Source organism: Cervus canadensis, chromosome 5, assembly GCF_019320065.1.
Source record: "Cervus canadensis isolate Bull #8, Minnesota chromosome 5, ASM1932006v1, whole genome shotgun sequence".
In the NCBI taxonomy this organism is placed as follows: domain Eukaryota; kingdom Metazoa; phylum Chordata; class Mammalia; order Artiodactyla; family Cervidae; genus Cervus; species Cervus canadensis.
Window position 1 is genome coordinate 28382235 of NC_057390.1, and position 20596 is coordinate 28402830.

At 55.1% G+C, this 20596-nt stretch overlaps 1 protein-coding gene across 4 annotated transcripts in view; it reads left to right on the top strand.

Annotated features, from left to right (window-relative positions):
• TTC7A (tetratricopeptide repeat domain 7A) overlaps positions 1-20596 on the top strand; it is a 120072-nt gene that overhangs the window by 44702 nt on the left and 54774 nt on the right. For all 4 annotated transcript variants that reach the window (XM_043468495.1, XM_043468496.1, XM_043468499.1 and 1 more), the window contains 6 exons: positions 276-354; positions 1170-1327; positions 1942-2005; positions 11880-12017; positions 13563-13646; positions 17850-17954. In XM_043468495.1, the coding sequence (XP_043324430.1) occupies positions 276-354; positions 1170-1327; positions 1942-2005; positions 11880-12017; positions 13563-13646; positions 17850-17954 (628 nt within the window). The remainder of the gene's footprint in view (positions 1-275; positions 355-1169; positions 1328-1941; positions 2006-11879; positions 12018-13562; positions 13647-17849; positions 17955-20596) is intronic.

Here is a 20596-nt window from a genome sequence, read left to right on the forward strand (position 1 = left end):
CTGAAAGACCCAATCTTGGTCTCTTTCTGATGGTAAACTGGAGGCCTGGGTTTCTGGAGGGCTGTAGGAAAGAGGAAGCCTTTCTATTCTTTTATCAGTGAAGTCCTGGGCCCCTAGGATCCTGGTGTTACAATTCTGACCTTTCTTACCAATTACTGGATGTTGTCAGATAGCATTCAAACGGGCAGGCTCCTCCTAGCGTCCTCGGGTTTGATGAGGATGTCTTTGTGGGAACTAGGCTGGTAACGACTCTGCTTCTTCTGTCTTCCCACCAGGAACATCGTGAAAGGCATGAGAGAGCTCCGGGAGGTGCTACGCACTGTGGAGACCAAAGCAACTCAGAACTTCAAAGTGGTAATGGAGGAGGCCCCAGGGCTAGGTGCTGGCTCTGGCTGGTTTATTCAGGGGTTGATTTCAGCAGGAGGCTGCAGAAGTCCTAGCAGGCAACCCCTGAATCAGGGATGACCATATGTTGCATGCATGTGTGCATGTTTATCCTCTCCCTGTCATGCTCACAGCAGACATTGCTAGTCAACCGCAGCATTCTTTGCCTCCAAGCCTGGGACACGCCCTCAGCATCCTTCTCATCACAGCACTGTGCATGGCCCCTCACATTAGATCAGTGCTGAAACCTCCAGACATCCCTTCCTAGCACGATGGTGTGCTAATTCTCAGGCTTTGGTTTCTGATCTTAATAAAGAACTTTGGCTTGCTTTCCTGCCCCACTTCAGGCCTGCCCGCTTAGGCTTTTATTCACCCAGAATCACAGTCACAGCTGCTTCTCACTCTAGACTTCTCTGTCAAATATCAGGAAGGTGTCTGGTAGAGAAAGCTGCTTGTATCAGGGGGCCTTATGCTCTGCAAGGGCCTGTGAACACTCAGAGCCATGCCAGGCTCCATGGGGCCAGAAGGAGGAGGAAATGTACCCCTTGTCTAGAGAAGAAAGAGGACAAAAGATGAAGTGGGAGCCATCAAAGGCCAACAGAAGGGGTGGGGGCAGCTCAATGCTAGAGGCCCAGAGAAGGGAGGGGGCTCCTCGGGGGTGCAGTGGTGGGCCTCCCGAAGAGGCAGCATGTGGCCAATAGGCAGATGTGGCCGGGCCGCGAGTGGAAGGCCCAGCAGGGCAGAGCCAGCATGTGCCTGCCTCTGAGTCCCGCCCTCTCTGCCAGATGGCCGCCAAGCACCTGGCTGGGGTCCTGCTGCACTCCCTGAGTGAGGAGTGCTACTGGAGCCCCCTGTCTCAGCCTCTGCCCGAGTTCATGAGCAAGGAGGAGAATTCCTTCATCACGCAGGCCCTGCGGAAACCTCACCTCTACGAAGGAGACAAGTAAGCCCTGTCTGCTCAGGGGACCACTCCAAACTCAGGCCACCGTCCCTGGGGTTGGGTGCCCAAGGTGGCCCCTCTCTCTGCTCCACGCTCTCCTGCACTTTCCGCCCAGCTCCCTGCCAGGCAGGCTCCTTAGAACAGGCAGGAGCCGAGAAGACGAGAGAAGGCAGGTCTTGTGGTGGGGGCAGGGGGTCCTGTAAGGCTTCCAAAGGCCGAACAATTATTTGGGGAGTCCCTGCCTCCATGCACCATCTGTCTTGTTTCTGCCAATAATCGAAGGTGGGGTCTGTGAGCTTCCTTTCTGCTCATCTCTGCAGCTTGCTCCAGCCACTCACTTGCCCCAGGCAGTGCTGGGGGCTGGAAGGGGCACCCCCCACCCCCACCCCAAGAGCATTGCAGTGTTTCCCACCCTTGCCCACCACAGCCTTTCAGATCTGTGACTCTGGGGCACCATAAAGAACTACAGGTGGAATCCGGTGCCTGTGAATTATGCAGGGGAAGGTCACCTTACGAGGGCTGGTGCCGACTCCGGGGCAGAAGGGCCAGCGAGGCGGGCCAGCTGTGCTGCTTGGTGAGGGCCGCACTGCAGCCAGACTGCCTTCTTTGTCCTCCAGCCTCTACTGCCCGAAGGATAACATTGAGGAAGCCCTGCTGCTGCTGCTCATCAGCGAGTCCATGGTGAGTGACAGGGCCCTACCCGGGCCTCCAGCCTCCACCCCGGCGGGGAAAGCTGCGGGGCTCGGGCTTAGCCCACCAGGTCCTGGCTGAGATCAGCCCCCGTGGATGTCACTGCAGCAGGCTTTGCTTGCCCCCCAGGGGGGTGCGGCTTGCTTATGAGATTTAGGTGTGGTGTCCAAGGCTCCCTTCGTGGGCCTGGGTCCTGCCCTCCAGTGACCAGGGACTGAGCTAACAAGTTCCTACCTCCTGCTTCTGGAATTAAACGATATCATCAGCTTGTCAACAGAATGTTGCATGAACAGGCCTGAGCTGGGTCTGTGGTGATGGAGGGGAGTGGAAGGAACATGTAATTTTCATGGCAGCAGGCCTAGATTCAGGTTCCAGCCCTGCCACTCAGTTGCTGAGGGCCCTGGGCAGATCACCTAAGCTCTAGGAGCCTCAGCTCCTCACCTCTAAAGTGACAGTAACTCACAGGGGTGAGATGCTTGTACAAGTAAGTATTCATGTACTCGTGCCAGTCTTTTTTAAATCTTTATTGAATTTGTTGTAATATTGCTTCTGTTTTACGTCTTGGTTTTTTGGTCACAAGGTATGTGGGATCTTGGCTCCCCGACTAGGGATCAAACCCTCACTCCCTTCCCTGCATTGGAAGGCAAAGGCTTAACCACTGGACTGCCAGGGAAGTCCCACGCCACTCTTAATTCAGAGTATCATCTATTTTGTGCCAGGCCCCGTTCTGGATGCCACAAAAACAGCAGCAGACAGAATGGAGAAAACTGCTTGCCCTCGTGGAGCTTACATTCTAGTGAGGGAGGTGGGCGGTAAACAAATAACTCTTCAACTATCCAGGGTTTCAGTGCCTGACTGCTGTGCGGAAATAAGGCGGAGGGGGTATGGAGTGAAACACTCTCTAGATTTTTTCATAAGACCGCTTGTCCTGCCCAAGGCAGACACACATGCACACACGTGCGTATACACACACGCATGCCTGTGCCATGGAGGCTTGGAGGGGGAGAGATGTGTTGGGTCATCCAGGAGGTGGTGAGATGAAAGATGTGGCCCAGGGGGACTGGAGGAGGGGTGGGCATGGAGCAGCCAAGTCAGGTGTTCTCTGATTGAGGGGTCCCTCAGAGCTTATGAGCTGGGGACCCCTGGGTTGAGAACTAGGTTTCTAAAAATGATGCATCTGAGAGCGGTGATTGAAAGTGGAGTTTAAGAAACCAGGTTCCTAAACAGCCAGAAACAAATGTCTCCTTGGACACCTGGGCCTGTGTGATGCCAGGGTTTATTTAGAGAACTCTGGTCAGTGAGGGTTACCTCTAACTGAGCAGGTCCCTCCTGCCAAGTGGATGGGGAGGGTAGAGGGGGCGACACTGGATTAGGGGAGAGAGAATGTATCCTTCCCCAGCCAGGTGGGGTCCATTTGGATCCAAGAGTGCTCAGGAAGGAGTGTAGCTACTTGGATCCCAAGAGCCAACTAGCCAGGATGTGGTCCTGAAAGATTTGCAGGGTGCATGCTAGAGGGGAGACATCTAGCTGGTTAGCCCGATGTGGGCAAAGGGGTACCAAGGCCAGATCTGGTTCTCATGGGAGAACAGTGCACTTCTCACAGACTGAACCCCAGTTTATAATTATGGACCCTCAGCCATAAACCAGCATCCCCTCCCTGCCCCCTACACACACCTCAGCCATCTCAGCACCTACACCATCAGAAAAGAGTGCAGAGAAGTCACCTGCTTTGGGAAACACAGGCTGTTATTTTTGCCTTCCTGGGCTGAGGGTTACAGTGTTGTCTGCAGTTGGGACATCAAAAGGTGAAACTGGGAACATTTCTTGGGTCCTTTCTCTGCCGGTTTCCAAGCTGATCATCTCTTCTAGTAGGCACGGTGTTGAGCCATGTGAAAAGTAAGTTTCATATTGTTCAATCTAATATTACTATGTTCCCATCTTACAGATGTGAAAAGTAAGGTCCAGGACAGGTATGTGTCTTGGTCAAGGTCATTTGTTGTTAAGTCATGTTAAGTCATGTCCGATTCTTTGGGACCCCATGGAGTGGGGCACACCAGGCTCCTCTGTCCTTCACTATCTCCCAGAGTTTGCTCAAATTCATGTCCACTGGGTCAGTGATGCTATTGAACCATCTCATCTTCTGCCACCCGCTTCTCCTTTGCCTTCAGTCTTTCCCAGCATCAGGGTCTTTTCCAGTGAGTCAGTTCTTCGCATCAGGTGGCCAAAGTATTGAAGCTTCAGCTTCAGCATGAGTCCTTCCAGTGAATATTCAGGGTTGATGTCCTTTAGGATTGACTGGTTTGATCTCCTTGCAATCCAAGGACTCTCAAGAGTCTTCTCTAGCACCACAATTTGAACGCATTAATTCTTTGGCACTCAGTCTTCTTTATGGTCCAGCTGTCACATCCATACATGACTACTGGAAAAACCACAGCTTTGGTCAAGGTCACATACTAATAATCCTCACAGCCATGATTCAAATCACATCTGTGATTCACTGACTTGGTTTTCTCCTCTGTAAAAGAGCCAGGGGGATAACTTTGAAAATCAAGTGAGACAGGGCTTGGGGAGGGCTTTGTAAACAGGGCCTTGGCTGTCTGTGTGAGAATGGTCAGCGTTTATCTCCCTGGCAGGGATAGAGGCTGGACTCTGTCTCCACAGAGGATTTCCTATGGCCGTTGCTTGATCTGGGTGCCCAGAACCAGAATCCAGATGCCTTTCCTTTAAAGCGATTCCCCCCAACCACTCCAAGTAGAGAACAGCATTTTATTAAAACGTGACCCACACTTGGAGCCGAGGTGGTTTCCCTCCCAGCAGCTCTCTCCCTTTTGAGGGAGGGTATGTGGCTGACTGGCCTGCACGGGCGACTTGGTGGGGATGTGGTGGGAATTCCCTGAGGCATGCGCAGCAGAGGACGTGCTCAGACGCTGAGTGCACTGTGGCTGGGAGGAGGCCCTCTTCGAGGCTGGTTGGTTTCCTCCTCCTCACACCCAGCCTGTCACACATCTAGAAGCTTCAGACACCTGGAGGAGGGTGTTGGTGATGGAAGTAGCTTTGATGTCTCATCTGAGGGTTTCCCACCTGGGGATCAGGACCTGGCCACTGTGGCTCCGAGTGGTTTCTCAGAGTGACCAGACCGCCCCTGACTTCTCACCTGCCCTAGATGTACCCCCTCCTTCCCCACAGGTCACATTCTCCATCAGGTGTGGGCACCTCTGCCAGGCTCCTGCTCAGACCCCTCAACTGACCACCTGAGGCTCAGCCTGGCCTCCATGTACCAGCAGGGTTTTCCTCATCTCCCTTTAATGCTGGCTGGGTTTGGCTGGAGGCGATCGGGAGACACTTCTAGAAGCAGATGGCTGCCTTGCCTGCTCCTTGGGTTATCCCAATCCCTACAGGATTCACTACGCTATAGCAACAGTTACTCCAGCACAACCGGCCCCAGAGGCAGTCATCGCAGCGCTCCACCTCCAGGTCCCCGGCGCAGCTGCTCCAGGAAAGGGTGTTTGCAGATTTCCTCGGCCCCTATTTTGTGGTCTGGAACTCAGAGGAGTATTCTCTCTGAGTGCAGGGCTGGTAATGTAGGTATGGTTTTTGTGGCAGGCTGAGTGCGATCAGAATGAACAGGGGAGCCCTTGTCTTGCAAGAGGTAAACAGAAACCTTACAAATGCTATCATAGAAATGCATAGGACATGAGTTACAACTGGCTAAAGGAGACTTGTATTTTGTACTCAGATTTGAATTTGGGGGTCCAAAAGGGTATTTAAAAATGCCCACCCACCTACCCATCCATCCACCCACCCACTCTCCATCCATCCAGTCTTTTCTGAGCAGCGATGATGTGGCAGGCGTGCTCAGCACTGGAGACAGAATGATGACAAGTTAAATCACAGCCCTTGTCCCAGATGTCCTCCTACCTAGTGGAAGATGCATCTAGGGACTCGGAGGAGGGCCTGGCCCCCCAATCAGAAGGAATTAGCTCAGTCTGCTGAACCTCAAATGCATATTCTGGTTTTTGAAAAACCCACGTGTCAAAATCAGCCTGATTTTCTCACTGGGTAACCAGAGGGGATAGGACTCTGTCATTTCTAAAATCTTGATCTCAGGCATGAAAATGTGTTGTAGCAGACTGAAATTCCCCTGTTTCATTCAGCCAGGGGAGAAGTAGCTGCTGGTGTCAGGCTCCTGAGAACAGAAGGAACACAAAGGCTTGCGTTGAGAGAGGGTGGGTGGGTGGGTAAGTCCCTGGGACCTGGGATCCTGACTGAGGCTAACTGCCATCCATGCCCAATGGCAGGCAGCCAAGCCATTTGAATCTTGAATTGGCCACTCACAGCCTTTGTAGCCTGGACAGGTTTCTTACCTCTTTGATTCTCTTGTTTTCTCATCTGTAAAATGGGACTGATAAGGTCTCTTTCTCCATTGGATGGATGAAGTACAAAATGAACACCAGGGTGCCTGGTACATTGTGGGTGGTCAACATGTTTTCGTTTTATCCTGACAGATACCTGGTTCTAACTCAGTAATTTTAGAAAACATTTAGGTTCAGGTCTGGTTGGATGATAAACTGGTTTGAGGATACCGTTTATTTTGGTTGTTGTTGTTGTTTTAAAAAGTGCTTCCCAGACTTGATTCCATTTGGAACTCTGCAGATGAGCACAGATTGTTCCAGCTTTGGGCACCTGCTTGGCTGGGACATGAGACCCTGTGTGCTGCAGGCTGTGAGGGGAAAGGGCCTGTTACCACTGCCAGCTCAGAATGCTCAAGGCAGTGGAGGTGGGAGAGCCTCGCACCCTCGCTGGCAGGAAAGTTTCTGCCTCAGGAGCATGCGGGCTGAGAGGGGCCTGGCCAGGATCACTGTGTAGATGAGACGTGCCACAGAACGTGTTATTTCTCAGTTCTGTGGGCTGGCGGCTCGAGAGCCAGTGGTAATGATGTCTGCTGGTGGGGAGCGCAGCCCGAGCAGAACATGACCGCGTCCTCCAGGGAGGGACAGGCACAAATGCCACTGGGAGACTCCTTTCTAGGGTGATGGGTGTGGGGGCTGAACAGCAGGCCTCGAGGTGGGGTCCTTGGCTAGCCAAGAGGCTGTCCCTGAGAACAGGGCTGACGTGGTCCAGGGAGCTTTTTCTCTGCTGAGAAGCAGCCCCTGAGACCTGATTGAGAAGCCCAGCCTCATGTTTTGCTTTGGTGCTTTCCAAGCAGAGCCACCCCAGGGCCTCTGAGGGTGTGGGCTGGGCTGGCGGATACTTCCTGAGACACCTGGAGGCAGGGGAAGAGTTGGGATACAGTCAGAATGTCTAGGTTCTAATCTGGGCCCTAAACCCCCTATCTGTATGCCTTGAGTATCCTCCTCGGTCCCTCTGAACCTCAGTTTTCTCATCGGTTAAAAAAAGACAGTAGAATAGGGGATGGTCATTGTCAGCATTATGTGATAATACTTATAAAGTTCTCCACAAGTTAGTTCCTTTTCCCCTGCTTGTGTCCAGGATCAGAGGAGAAATGGGGCTGTTAGGGCTGTCTGTGGTCAGGGCTGTCTATGGCCCTGCAGCCAACAGAGGTTGGGGACCAGGGCTGGCCGAGAAGCCCATAGGGCTGCAGGTACTTAGGGCAGTAGAAGCTTGTCCTGGACTGGCCATCGGAGGTTCAGCCTTAACTCCTGGAGACCTCGCACGAGTTAGCAAAGTTCCTCGCGCAAGTTCCCGTCGGTAAAGGGAACACCAGCACTTTCATCCCGCCCCTCCATGGGGTTAGTACGAGATCATGGCAGTGATAATTCAGCTCCTAAAATGCGTGGCACCCACACGAGGGATGGCTGTTTGAGCAAGAACCATTCTGCCTTAGGTGTCACGCTGCTGGTCCATCTCGGGCAGAAGACATGCCCTTGTGGGCGTTTTCTTAAGGCGTGATGTTTGCTTTATGGGTACGTGTCCAAAGGCCACCGTAGGTCACACTGGATGATGGAGGGGTGGGGCAGAGCACGTTTCTTTGACTTTTCCTCTTCTGACCTGCTTGGTCTGGGGAGACTACCCCTTGGAAGGACAGCAGAGCAGAAGATCCAAGGCTAGGAGCTGGGACAGGTGATGAACCCTGCTTGGGATTAAGTGCATGAATTAAACAAGAGCAGGGCACCCCCCGAAGTGGAGGAGACTGAAGGTTTTGCAGGGGAAAACAGAGGAGAATAGCCTGTCATTATCCCAGACTGGTAAGGAGTGGGGTGATGAGAAGAACATTTAGTTTCCATACAGTTCATGACTGTCACTGCATCTGACGTGGAGGATGTCCTTGTGAGGACATTTAAATGGTGGAAGGGAAGTATGTGAGGGGGCCGAGGGTGAGGCAGGCAGCTGATGGAGCTGGGAGCAGAGTTGTGGCCTGTAGGAGTGAGCTCAGTGGAGGAGGAGGGAGTAGGGTAGCTAGGGCACCCTGGGGTGGGGACGTCAAGACCCCGGAAGGTCGAGGCCCTGTGCACTGAGGCCTGCTCTGGCCCCTGAGCTGCACGTGAATTCTTACCCTGTCACCAGTGCACCCCGCCCCCCACCCCACTGCCCCCCGAACTGTGGCTTCCTTTTTTCTTTTCTGTTTCTCCCCCCCCACCCTGTTGCCATGGTTACATACACAGACTACCCAGCTGCCCTGCAAACCCGTGAGCGTTTCAGCCGCAGCCCTGCCTCAAAACCATAGCAACCGCTTGCAAACTTCTGCTTTGGGTTTCCTTTGGGGACCCACGCTTCCCTCTGGGCACAGGTGCCAAGTCCTGAGGACCCCTAAGAAGATGCCTTTCCCACTGTCTCCCTGTCCTCAGACAGAGGAGATGCTACCGTGGTTCCCTCATCCGTTCCTGTCCTTCTGACCTAATGCTTGCCCAGAGCTTAGGAGTCCACGCCTTCCTCCTACCAGCCACACACATTCAGAGACACTGTTCTCTTAAAGGTCAAGGTCTAGGGCAACAGGAGGAAGTTTCCACATGAGGGCCAGAATCTTTCTGTTTCAGATGTCACTTGAGAGTGCTATGTGCGGGCCTCTGCTGGGGCTGGGAGGCTAGAGATGAGCGAGATGCATTCCTGCCCCGAGAACTAATGAGCGAGGGGGGCATGTGGGGCCTGGGTGTGTGCCTAGGGTTGGGAGAGGATGTGGGGTGGGCAACCTCCCCTGGCAAGACAAGTCAGGGAGAGCAGCGGAAGGAAGGGATCCCCAAACTGAGTTTGAGGGGCCAGAAGGCACCCAGGTGGACAGGGGAACATAGATGGGCCTTGGTGAGGGGAGGGAGCTGCAGGGAAGGACCTGGGAGCTAGTGGAGAAAGGCTGGCCAGCGGCACAGGGCTTCTTGGCAGCCACAGAAAGGAGGGTGGGTTGGAGTGGGGGCCTGGCAGGTGCTCCTGGAGGGACAGGCCAAGCACAGCTTACTGCTTACCGTCCCCTACAGCAGACTGGGTCCTCGATCCTGGATGCATCCTGCAGGAAGGCCACCCCTGCTGGCCACCTGCCCTGCCCCCTTTCCATGAGGACCCCCTCCCCGCAGAGTTCTGGGTCAAGTCCACTCGCTGTGGCCACAGGGTACTGCTGCTGCGTCCTTTCCATAGCCCCTCCCTGAGGGCAGGGACTGGGTCTCCCCTCCTCTCAGTCCCAAGCCTCCGGGCCCCATCCCACCATAGAGGCAGCCCCCACCCTGGGTGGCCAAGAGCTGGGGAGTTGCTGGAGGTGGAGGAGTGGGCAGGTCCATGGCTGGGCACAGAGTGGGTTTTGTGTTCCTTGGTGAAATAGCTGCTGCCAAGGCTCTCCTTAGAATCTCTTCTCTTCCTGTTAGTGCCTGTGTGGGTGGATTTCACTGGGAAGGAGGGGGATTTCTCTGGCACTTTCCCTCTCTCCACTCCTCTCCCTTAACCCTTTGGCATCTGAGTGGCTCTTGTTTACCAGGCTGGCACTGGGGCTCAGCCTTTCTGGGGATCTTCTTCCATCCCCAGCACTCTCTCCTGGGGCAGTCCATGCCCTTCGGGGTGGTGGGCAGCCCTGGCCTGCTGTGCCTGGAGGAGCAGCCCAATCAAGGCCATTGGGCTGCCTTACTGACAAGCCCCCACGAGTGAGTCACATCCTTGGGTCTTATAGGCGTTTTGGCTTCTAGAAGCCTCTGTGGGAAGGCACGTCAAGCCTGCACGGTGGGACACGTCCAGAAACTGTAATCCAAAGACTGTTGAGCTTCTGCTTCTGTAGCCATCACCCTTGGCAGCCCCAGCCCCTGCCCTGGAGGAGGCGATAGTAGTCTTGCATGGAAGGAAGTTGTGAGCACCACCTGTGGATACCTCGTTTGAACCTGACCAGCAGGATCTGGGTTTTAAGGGTCAGGAGGTCTTTTTTATCCTATCAAAGAGGTGAAGTCCCTAGGTCTGAGGTCCTTTGTGGGGTAGTAGAGGAGAGTGAGTCCCGACTCACGAAAGGGGGTTCAGCCTTTCATGGGGGTGGGGAGGAGGCAAGAGGTGGCAGGACGCTGGGAGCGTCTGCCCAGAACACAGCTTTGCTTCAGCTCAGGCACAGCCCTCAGAGAGAGAGAGAGTATGTGTATGTGTGTGTGTTTGTGTTTATGATTGGAGGAGACACGGGGGGCCCAGAGCATCCCCGGCCTGCCCACTGCCCTGTCAGGATCCCCATGACCCCTGTTTAGCTTCTCCTGAGCGCTGTCCCCAGGATGCGAGTGTACAAGAGGGAGTGGGGCCACAGAACAGGTGGGTCCCCAGTTCCTGATGGGGGGATTTCAAGCTTGGGTTTACAGAGCGCCCCCTTCAGATTGTGCAGACTCGCCCACTCCTAAGGCACGTTTTCTCTTGCCTCTCCCCTCCCTGAGCAGCCCCCGGCAACTCTGAGCTACTGGACTCCTGGGTGCCAGATGCCAAGCACAGAGACCTTGGGTTGTGGGGAGTTTCCTGAGAAGGATAGAGGAGAGTTCTGTAGTGGGAAGTCAGGGACAGGGTCTGGGCCAGACACAGGGGTGATGGGAAGGAGGTATGGGGTCTTTATTGGAGGAACTTGGGGGCACCTTCAGAGGAAAAGGGCGCGGAGGGGCCTCCGCCCAAACTCTAGGCCTGTGAGTCAAGACACACAGCCACCCCCCAATCTTGTCAGTTTCCAGTGTTATCTGAAGGTTGTCCTGTGAGTGGGCGATTACACACACACACAAGGACTGTCCCAGAGGACAGCTGGCCTGTACCCTCAACAATGCCAGTGTCCTGGAGACGGAGGAGGGCCACGGGACTCTTAACAGTGAAAGGAGGCACAAGAGACCTGGTGCCCACCTGCAGAGCATGATCCTGGGTTGGATCCTGGCATGACGGCTCTTCATGAAGGCATCGGTGGGACTGGAGGCAAGATTTGAATATGAGCTGCTCTTAGGAGGTAGAGGGAACAGTGCTCCATTTCCTGAATTTGGCATTTCTGTTGTGGTTATAGAAAGAATGTCCTATTTAGGGGTGAAAGTCCAAGTTGCGTTAACTGACCACCATAACTACTATTGCTGCTACTGCCACTGTTATAGAGAGTCAAAGCCGCTGTGGTCCATGTTACCAGGTTGGGCTTACTGCTGTTGTATTACTGTTCTTGCGACTTTTCTGTAGGTTGGACAGCTTGCAGAATAAAGCCCTGAAAATCAGGGGCAGGGACCCAGGACTGCTCCATCACCGCAGCCTGGGATACAGGTGGAGGGTTTGCTTGCTGTCGTGGTGGTGGGGAAAGGCTCTGGCTGGCTCTAGGAGTGTGGCCTGAATCAGCAGCGAAAGGGTGAAGGTCACTGGGCCTCAGAGGCAGGGGCCCTGTAGAGAAAGACACCTGTTGATTCTCTGTTCTCGCTCTTTTCTAAACCGTGTCTCCCCACAGGCCACTCGGGATGTGGTGCTGAGCCGGGCACCAGAGCAGGAGCAGGACCGGGCGGTGAGCCTGCAGAATGCGGCGGCCATCTATGACCTGCTGAGCATCACGCTGGGCAGGCGGGGCCAGTATGTCATGCTCTCCGAGGTACAACCCCCTCCACCATCCCTCCCCTGCCACCACCAAGGGGTCCGGCTGTGTTCTTGGGAGACCCAGCGCAGAGAGGGGCTGCCCTTCACTGGCAGGGTGTATCTGTTTTTTCAAATGTTTTTGTGTTTTTTCCTTTGGAAGAGCACGTGGTGTTGTATGGAGAAGCCCGAGAGGATAATTATCCACCCCTCCGTTTCCCCTGGAGGTGATGCTGGTGTTCTGGAGGGGTTCTGAGCTGAGAGTGGTCGGGAGCCTGGATCCCCCTCCCACCCCCTCTAGAATGAGCACCCCCATTGTATTGGGCAAACCCTACTGGGGCAGCGCTCCATGGGCTGGACCCAAGGGGTGGTCCCGCTCCAGGACGTGAGGACCAGGGGCACAGAGCTGCCCCTCTCTCCCACCCTCCCCCCGACCCAGGGTGAATGGCATGTGCACAGATTTGAGCTTTCAGATCCAGGCTGAGATCAAGGGTGGCTCTAGGGCCCTGGGCTTAGGTGGCCCTCTCAGCAGCAGATTCTCTGGCCACGTGTTTGGGAGGGCTCCGGAGAGGAGAGGCAGTGACACCTGCCGAGCCCTTGCTTACACTAAGGCACCGCGGGAGGCGCTTTCAGAAGATACCGTCTTTAGTATCAGGAGATAGGTGGTCTCTTAAGTTCGACAGTGAGGAGGGCGAGGCCCGGCCAGGTGGTTCTGCCCAGGTGCGAGGGGCTGTGTTGAGTCAGCGTGGGGGACCCAGGCCACTGAGCTCTGCAGGGGCCTGCGTGTGGCCCCGTGCCATCCCCTCCGTCCCCTGCCCGCCTGACGGGCATACGGTGAATCCTGGCCGCATGCACTGGCTCTGCCTCTGTCACCTGGAACCACCTTCTGTGGCTTCCTGTCAGGTCTCACAGATAGCCCCTGACTCGGGGTGGCCCCGGTCAGAGGGCCAGGGAGCAAATGGTTTTTCCTGATGGTTGTAGCGAAGAGCAGAAGGAAGCCTGTGCGTTCAGGCATCATTCTGTACACGGGCTTCAGAGTCAGTAAGTTTGTTGCTTACTGGCCCTGCAACTCTGGCAAATCAATCAAGTCTCAGCTTCTTCATCTATGAAATGGGGGTAATTAGAGAAGCTGCCCCAGTGAGTTGTTGGGAAGAGTAAATGAGTTCATCCATGTAGAAAGCTGAGGACGGTGCCAGGCATAATAGTGAGAAGAATTGTCAACTGTTATTTTTTTTTCAACTATTATTTTTATTGGGTGTTTACATTTTGAAAGCGCTTTCACAAATCTCATTTCATTCGCTTTTCACTGTCGCCCTTATGTGGTGTTCCCATGATAGGGTGGTGGGAACCAAGGGCCAGAGAGGGTGAGAAACTTGGGCAAGGATGCCCAGCATGCTGGTGGTAGAGACAGGCTACCCCCGGAGTTCTCTGACAGGAACCAAGTATGAGCTCTGGCCGCCTCCAGTGGGAGCGGCTTGAGCAGTGATTCCCCTGGAACGGTGTGGGTGGGCCAGGGGAGGGAGGACCCCTGAAGGGAAAGTATTGACCAACTCCCTCTTCGCAGTGCCTGGAGCGAGCCATGAAGTTTGCGTTCGGAGAATTTCACCTCTGGTACCAGGTGGCCCTGTCCATGGTGGCCTGCGGGAAGGTAAGGCCCAGGGCGTGCTGGAGGCTGCACACTCCCGCTCAGGTGGGGCTGGGGGCGCCACTGTCCACTCTTTCCTCCCGGAGGCTGGCAGAGGGTGGGGCAATGATTCAGAAATATTGTCCCGCAACTGATGTTAATCTCCAGGGCAGGAGGGGCACAAAGGGTTGCCCACAGACCCCTGTGTGAACCTAGTGTCTTATCTCTGAGTTATGACGGGGCCAGCTGTGTAGGAGTGAATCTGTCAGTGGTTTTCTCTGAGTACATGTGCACGCCTGGGGCATTGCAGCTTTTCTGCCTGTGAGCTGGCTGGTCTGATTGCCTGAGACAGGCATGGACGTGGTTCCCAGCGAGGGGAACGGTGTTCCACTGGGGGCTGCATCTCTTCTCATCCGGGAGTGTAGCAGCAAGAAGGACCTTGCAAATCCAGAACTTCCCTACGAGGGCGGGGTTGAAGGGTAGAGCAGAGCAGAGCACCCCCCTTCTCCCAAGGAAGTGAGTTGGGAGCTCTTCGAGTTGGACGTGGCTGGGGTGGTCAGGAGGAGTTCTGCCCGGAGCAGGGCTGACCTTATCCAGGTCTCCTGAGCTGTGTTTGCCCTCCACCACCCTCTCCCCAACCCTGTCCCTGCACCCACTGGTTTTCCCTCCCATGAGAATCACACTTACATAAGCCTCTATTCTCAGCAGTGACATGAAAGGAAAACCTTTCCGGAGCTGGGTGCTGAGGGTGTTGGGGCTGAGGATGCTACAAATGCAGGAAGTAAGGAGGCTTGAGCTCACAGATCGTTCCAAGAGCTATAAACACCCAGAGCCCATTTGTGGGGCTGAGGGAATTCCTCCCCCGCCACCCCCAAGCCATTTGTGCCACCTGCTGTTCTAGCCCTGCAGTCGTCCCCAAGGAGGGTCCTCCTGGGCTTGCCAGCACACCCCCCCCCCCCCCGCCCACTGAAAGGAGGGTGTGCTCGCCAGGTCCTGGTGGGGAGAGGGGGAAGAGCAAGTGCCTCTTCTGACAGGTGGGAAGGAGCTGGAGAAGTACAGCCAAGAATCAGGCAGGAGCCTTCTCTGCACCCTTGTTACCTTGCCAAGCATTTTTCTTCCCAACCTCTTCCCCTTCCCTCATCATCTTGGCCACCTCACAGAGCATCCTGTAAGTCATGACATGATGTATCCTGGCTGTGTGTTCAGTAGGGTCTTGTTGAGGGTCAGAGGGAGCTCAGAACAGATGGGTTGAGGCCCAGGGGAGGAAAAAGGGGGGCTGGGGCTTGTATGGAGCCTGGGTAGGTAGCTGACGATGGCATCTGAGAGCTTCTTTATGCCTTGAGGAAACAGAGAAAGAGCCTCTAGTCTGAGTATGGTCTGGGAGGAGAGGCCCAGGGCTAGGCCTCCACCCTTCTGTGGGCCGTGGACCACTTTGAGATGCTGAGGAAAGCTGAGGACCCATCCTCAGAAGAATGCACTGCTCTCAGAAGTTAGCTTTAATTTCTGGGGGTGCTCCTGGAAGGCCCCCCATTTCAGGAGAAAGTGTCACACTAACCTGGGAATTACAGGGTCTTCAACCCCCTTACTGAAAAGAGCTCAGAGAGGTTCAGACGCAGCCTGGCACACCCCAGAATCTGGGGAGCTGATGTCACCCATGGCCTGGCTCCTTCCCAGAATAGCAAGGTAGACACAAGAATGGGCTTACAGGCAGGAGGTTGGAGTGATCAGTGAGTGCCTCGTGCGTGAGGCCCCACAGGCTGGGTCACACCTACACCTGGGTTAGTGCAGCCAGAGACTGCTCTGGATGCAGGCTCTCCATCCCCGCCCCTCAGGAGCCCTGCACACCGGCTCAGCCTGCTGGGTTGGCCCAGGCGGCTCTGGGAAGAATGGCCAGACCTTGTCCTTTGCCAGGAGCCTAAGGTGGGAATCCAGGTTCTGTCCCTGTGGTTGTGTGCAGAAGGTGAGGCCAGGCGGATATGAGTATATCTGGCACCTCCACCTGCAGGAAGAGAGGACGAGTTCCCTGGCATGATTTAGGTCGCTTCTTCTCTTGGTCTCCTCAGCGGCTGCGTTGCTAGGTAACCAGCATGACAAAAAAAGAAAGAAAAAAAAAAAGAGCTTGCAGCTCTGACTGAGGAGTCCTCAGATGGCTCCTTAAATAGCAGTGTTTCCTGGTCTGGGTGGGGTGGGACGTGGAGGGTCGGGGTTAGAGAAGTCTGTGTTTCAGGGATGCTGAGGTCAGCACCCAGGGAAAGGGCAAGGCTTGCTGCAGGGTGGGGCAGAGGGGGCCACAGTGAGGGGCTGGGAGCAGCCTTCAGAGGAGAGGGTCTCGGGAGAGGCGGATGGCCTGGCACCTCCTGCCAGCCCTTCGCTGGCCTCTCTCGCCCCAGCCCACACCGAGTACCCCCCTGCCCCGCAGGCCCCCAGTCTCCCAGCTGGTCGTATGCTAACACCCTCTTGGTCTCTTACCCTCTTCTTTCCTGAGAGAGCAATGGGGCGGGGCTTTGTTCTCTCCATCCAGCTTTTCTCTGGGTCTCTTGCCCTATCCAGCAGGGACCCCACAACTCCCAGTCCATGCTTGACACGGAGCAGACCCGAGTTTGAGACACCTGATGTTGGCCTAATAAGCCTGAGCCCAGAGCCCAGGAAGTCTGTCACGTCTGGGCTGAAAAAAGCTCTCCTTTCTCCGCGGGGAAAGGAAAGGCGGGTAGAGAAAGGCGGGGGTCCAGGGTGGACACAGACCAGTGGGGCCCCAGGTCTGCGTCCACTAGTCTCCATGCTGTGCTGTGGACAGAGAGCCTTCCAGAGTCCCCATGTCCCTCACGGGGCCTCTGGAGTAGCCAGGGAGGATGAAGCTGGTGGATTAGCCATCAGCTAATGGTGGCGAGCTGGGCCAGCAGTAGGGCCCAGCTTGTGGGAATTATAGATACACACATGTGCACGCGTGCATGCACGTGTGTGTATAGGAGGGAGACGGAAGCCTCCTCTCTGGCCAAGGTAGGCAGGATAGGGCAGTGGTTACAAGCTTAAAGTCAAACTCTTCAAACCCCAGCTCAGCCATTTATAGTCAGTGTGGCTTCAAACACACCACTTCTCTGCATTTCAGTTTCTTCATCTGTAAATAGGGACAGAGTGAAACAGGAGGGAAGGGGGCAGGGACAGCCTTTAGGATGTGATGAAATAGTTGAAATAATCCTCCCACTCATTAGCCTATAGAGTTACCCAGCCTGTTAAAAACTAACCGTGCCATATTTCAAGGGCGCTCTCTCTTCTGACCCACACTCTGTCTGTGAAGTGTGTTTCTCCATAAATAAATCCACTTCTTACCTATCACTTTGTTTCTGTCACTGAATTCTTTCCGTGATGAGACATCAAGAACCTGAGCTGTATTAAGTCCTGAGACCAGGTGTGTGATCTCAGTTAAAAGACCATAGGTTCAAGTCCTAATCTGAGTTACACGGTTTCAATAGCAACCTACCTCCTAAGAGAGTTGTGAAAAATAAATGACTTCATATTTATAAAGCACTTAGAACAGAGGTCAGCAGACTTTCTATAAAGGGTCAGAGAGTAAACATTTTTGACTTTGTAGGTCAAACAATCTTCATGGGAACTATTCCACTCTGCCTTTGCATCATGAGAGCAGCTGTAGGCAATACTCATCTGAATGGGTGTGGCCGAGTTCCAATAAAACTTTATTTGTAGAAGCAGGTAGAGGGCCACATTTGGCCTGTGGGCTGGGTTTTGCGGACCCTCCACACTTGGCCATCCTCAGCGTGTCTGTGGCCCCGTCTCCATGGCTGCTTTCCTGCTTCTTCTCTGAGCCTTTTTGCTCCCGCCAGTCCCCATGTGAATTTGTCCGCTTCTTATCACTGTAAACAGAGTTTTGAACTCAGAGATTTGAGAGAGTTTCCTTCTACCTCTAAAATTCCTGTGGTTCACATGTGAATTCCTTTTGAAGAGTTTCCCTATTTTTTCTCCTTAGTTCTTGTTACATCACCTCTGGCAAAGGTCACAGCCTCCATTTTCCAGATGAGGAAACAGACCGGGGGGGACTTGCCTGCCACCACCGCCTGGACTCCTTCCAGTGGGCCTCTTCCTGGCTTGGGTGGAAAGGGGTGCAGGGCAGGGGCTGGCCATTTGGGAGGTGCCCCCGCTGAAGGCATGAAACACCCAGTCTGCTGCAACCCAGGGCTGTGAGTGACCGTGTCGCCGCCCTTTTTCTTGCAGTCATCCTACGCTGTGTCACTGCTGAGGGAGTGTGTGAAGCTGCGGCCCTCGGACCCCACCGTGCCCCTGATGGCCGCCAAGGTCTGCATCGGGTCCCTGCATTGGGTGAGTGATCCCGGTGGCAGGGCCCAGGTCCTGGCAGCTTCCTGCAGGAGGGTAGGGGCAGGTGGGTGGTCTTGCTGTGTGTGGAAGGGGTGGGGGAGTGGGGAATGACTTCTGAAAACTCCAGCCTTCATCCCCCAACTCAGGATGGTGTCTGGTTTGTGCTTCAGCCTTGACTGTCTCCAGGGAGCCAAATGTGGGGTCGGAAGACAGGGTGCCCCCCACCTGCCCAGCACAGGGGAAGTGAGCAGGACCTTGAAGTTACCTGGGCTAGCCGGCCGTTCTGCATCGGAACCAGCCCTGGGCTGGATGGGGGGTGGTCCCTCTGTCAGCCACCTCCTTCCCTCGGGACTCCACCCAGGCCCTGCCTTGTGCTCAGCTGCCTGCTTAGCACTCTCTGCTGAGGCGGCTGAACTAAAGATGAGCTCAGCGTTCGCCCTCTGTCCACAGCTTCTTTCCCTCTAGGACGTCAGCAGGGGGAGTAGGGAAGGAGCCCTGGCCCGGGAACCCAGAGCGCCAGGCCTCGCCTGCTGCTCCCCTCGCCCTGGCTCCCTGGCTGCTGCTCTCGGCCTGGGGGATCTTGCTGCAGCACCTCTGCCCAGCTGTCTGCTCTCACTGGGAGCGCCTTTGCCCACGTTCCTGGCTTCCACAGGCCCACATCAGCCTCCTACGTCCAGGCCGTCCTGTTTCCGCCCTCTTCAGCAACTAGAACAGTGCAGCGTCTCTCCCACGTGTTGGCTTTCAGCCCCACCTACATCTCTCTTCAAGCTCAATAAGCCTAGTTCCTTCATTGGCCCAGTGTCTCCCCAAGGGGGAGCTTCTCCCATACATGTCCCTCCCCTTCCTGATGTCCTGACACCCCTGCCTGCCCTTGCTGTTGGGTGCCCAGCTTGTTCCAGGGCAGCAGGGGCTAGGTTCCAGGTGCCTGCGGCAGGTGCTTCAGAGTTAGCAGCCTCTCCAACCCCTCCAGCTCTGGGGAGGGAGATTTTGCATTCTAACCCTTCCCACTAAGGGTACTGAGGACCCTCTCAGAGGGGCTCCTGCCTCGCCACCCAGTGGGCCTCATCCTGGCTCTGCTGCAGGGACTGCTCCCTCGGATTGGGGGTGGGAGGCTGGGGAGCAGGACCTTTCCATCTGTTCCCTGGTCCTCGGGTCCCCATGTATGACGTCAAGTATGGCCCTGCCTTGGCCCCACCCGACTGTGGGAGATCTGGGAGGAGAAAGCATGTCTTTTGGCCCCAGGCTTTATGGTGTCCCGTAAGACTGATCCGCAATAGGCTCTCAGCATTTGGAGGAGGCAGCGTGATGAGGGGGTAAGAGTTTCACTGTCGTGTGGTGTAAATGATGTAGAGGCAGGAGAGGGTTGGACAGGTCAGGGAGGCCTCCAGGAGGAGGGGGCCTTGGATGGGGCTCAGAGGTGGTCCCTTTCATCACAGCTTGCTTTCCTCAGCCTCATGGTTACGGGGAAAATTGCCTGTCCCCCAAGTGTTTTTCGGGAGACTGTTGGCATCTTCCACCCTGGAGGATAGGGTCCCCTCTGGGTGGTGTGTGAGTGCCAGCAGAGTGAGGAGCCAGGCTGAGCATAGCAGCGGCGGGTGGTCGTGTGAGCCAGAGGATGCAGAGGGTGGGCTCGCTGACCACTAGCTCACAGCCCTGTGTGTTCCCAAGGCTCCAGAGAGGGGCCTCAAGTGCATCCCTAGGACGAAGCCCAAATATCCACCTCGCCAAGGGTGGGTGGGGAGGGCATCTGTGCTCCCAGGAGCTGCAGGCTCTGAGGCGGCTGTGGGTCCACCCAGGCAGTGCCGCCCTTGCCAGGAAGCCCTAAATTTAGGTCTTCCCGACGCGGAGGAGCTGTTTCCCTCAGCAGTATAATGACAGTAATTATGTGCATTCAGATTACATGGTAATAAAATTAGGATCCAATCAGTCCAAATTGAAATCAGATGAGTTGGGAGCAAAGTAATCAATGACAACATAAATAGAAAAGCCCAAAAGGAAACTTCAGCATTCAGACTTGACATCCGAATTAGGGAGGAGAGTGAGCCGTTTAACCTCGGCTGAGAAACATATTTGGGTTTGGGGGCTGGTTTGAACTAAGGTTTAAGTCAGGTCCAGGCTAGAGCATGATCCTGCTGTGGGGCTGGGGTGGGCTCCTGGCAGCCTTCCTTGCTCTGGAACCTCATGTTCTCTTACCTTCCCTAAAGCCCCATGTGTACCTGCCTTGCACACGTAGCATGATACATTGCGTTTCCTGTTGCATGTGTTTCTTGAAGGCAGGCACTCTCTCTCCTCTTACTTGAAACTGCAGCCCAGAGTTGATGCTGGGTGCTGATTGGATGGATCCTACTTGGCAAGGAATTCTGTCTTGTACTTACCTTTCCATCTAAACAGGAAGCTTCTTCACATACTGGGTCTCATATCCTCAGCCCTTTGCCCCCACAAAGAACCCTGCACACAGTAGGTGTTCAGAAATATAGATTGACTTTGGCCCCAGCTGGCCGGGAGGAACAGGTGTGGGAAGTCTACATTTGGTTCACGGGCCTCCCTGCTCCCTGGCTTGGTGCTGGGCCGAGAGCAGGCTGTGGGTGGCTAGGGGCAGCCCATTCTCCTAGGAGGCCAGGGGAAGGACGGCCCACGCTCTCTGT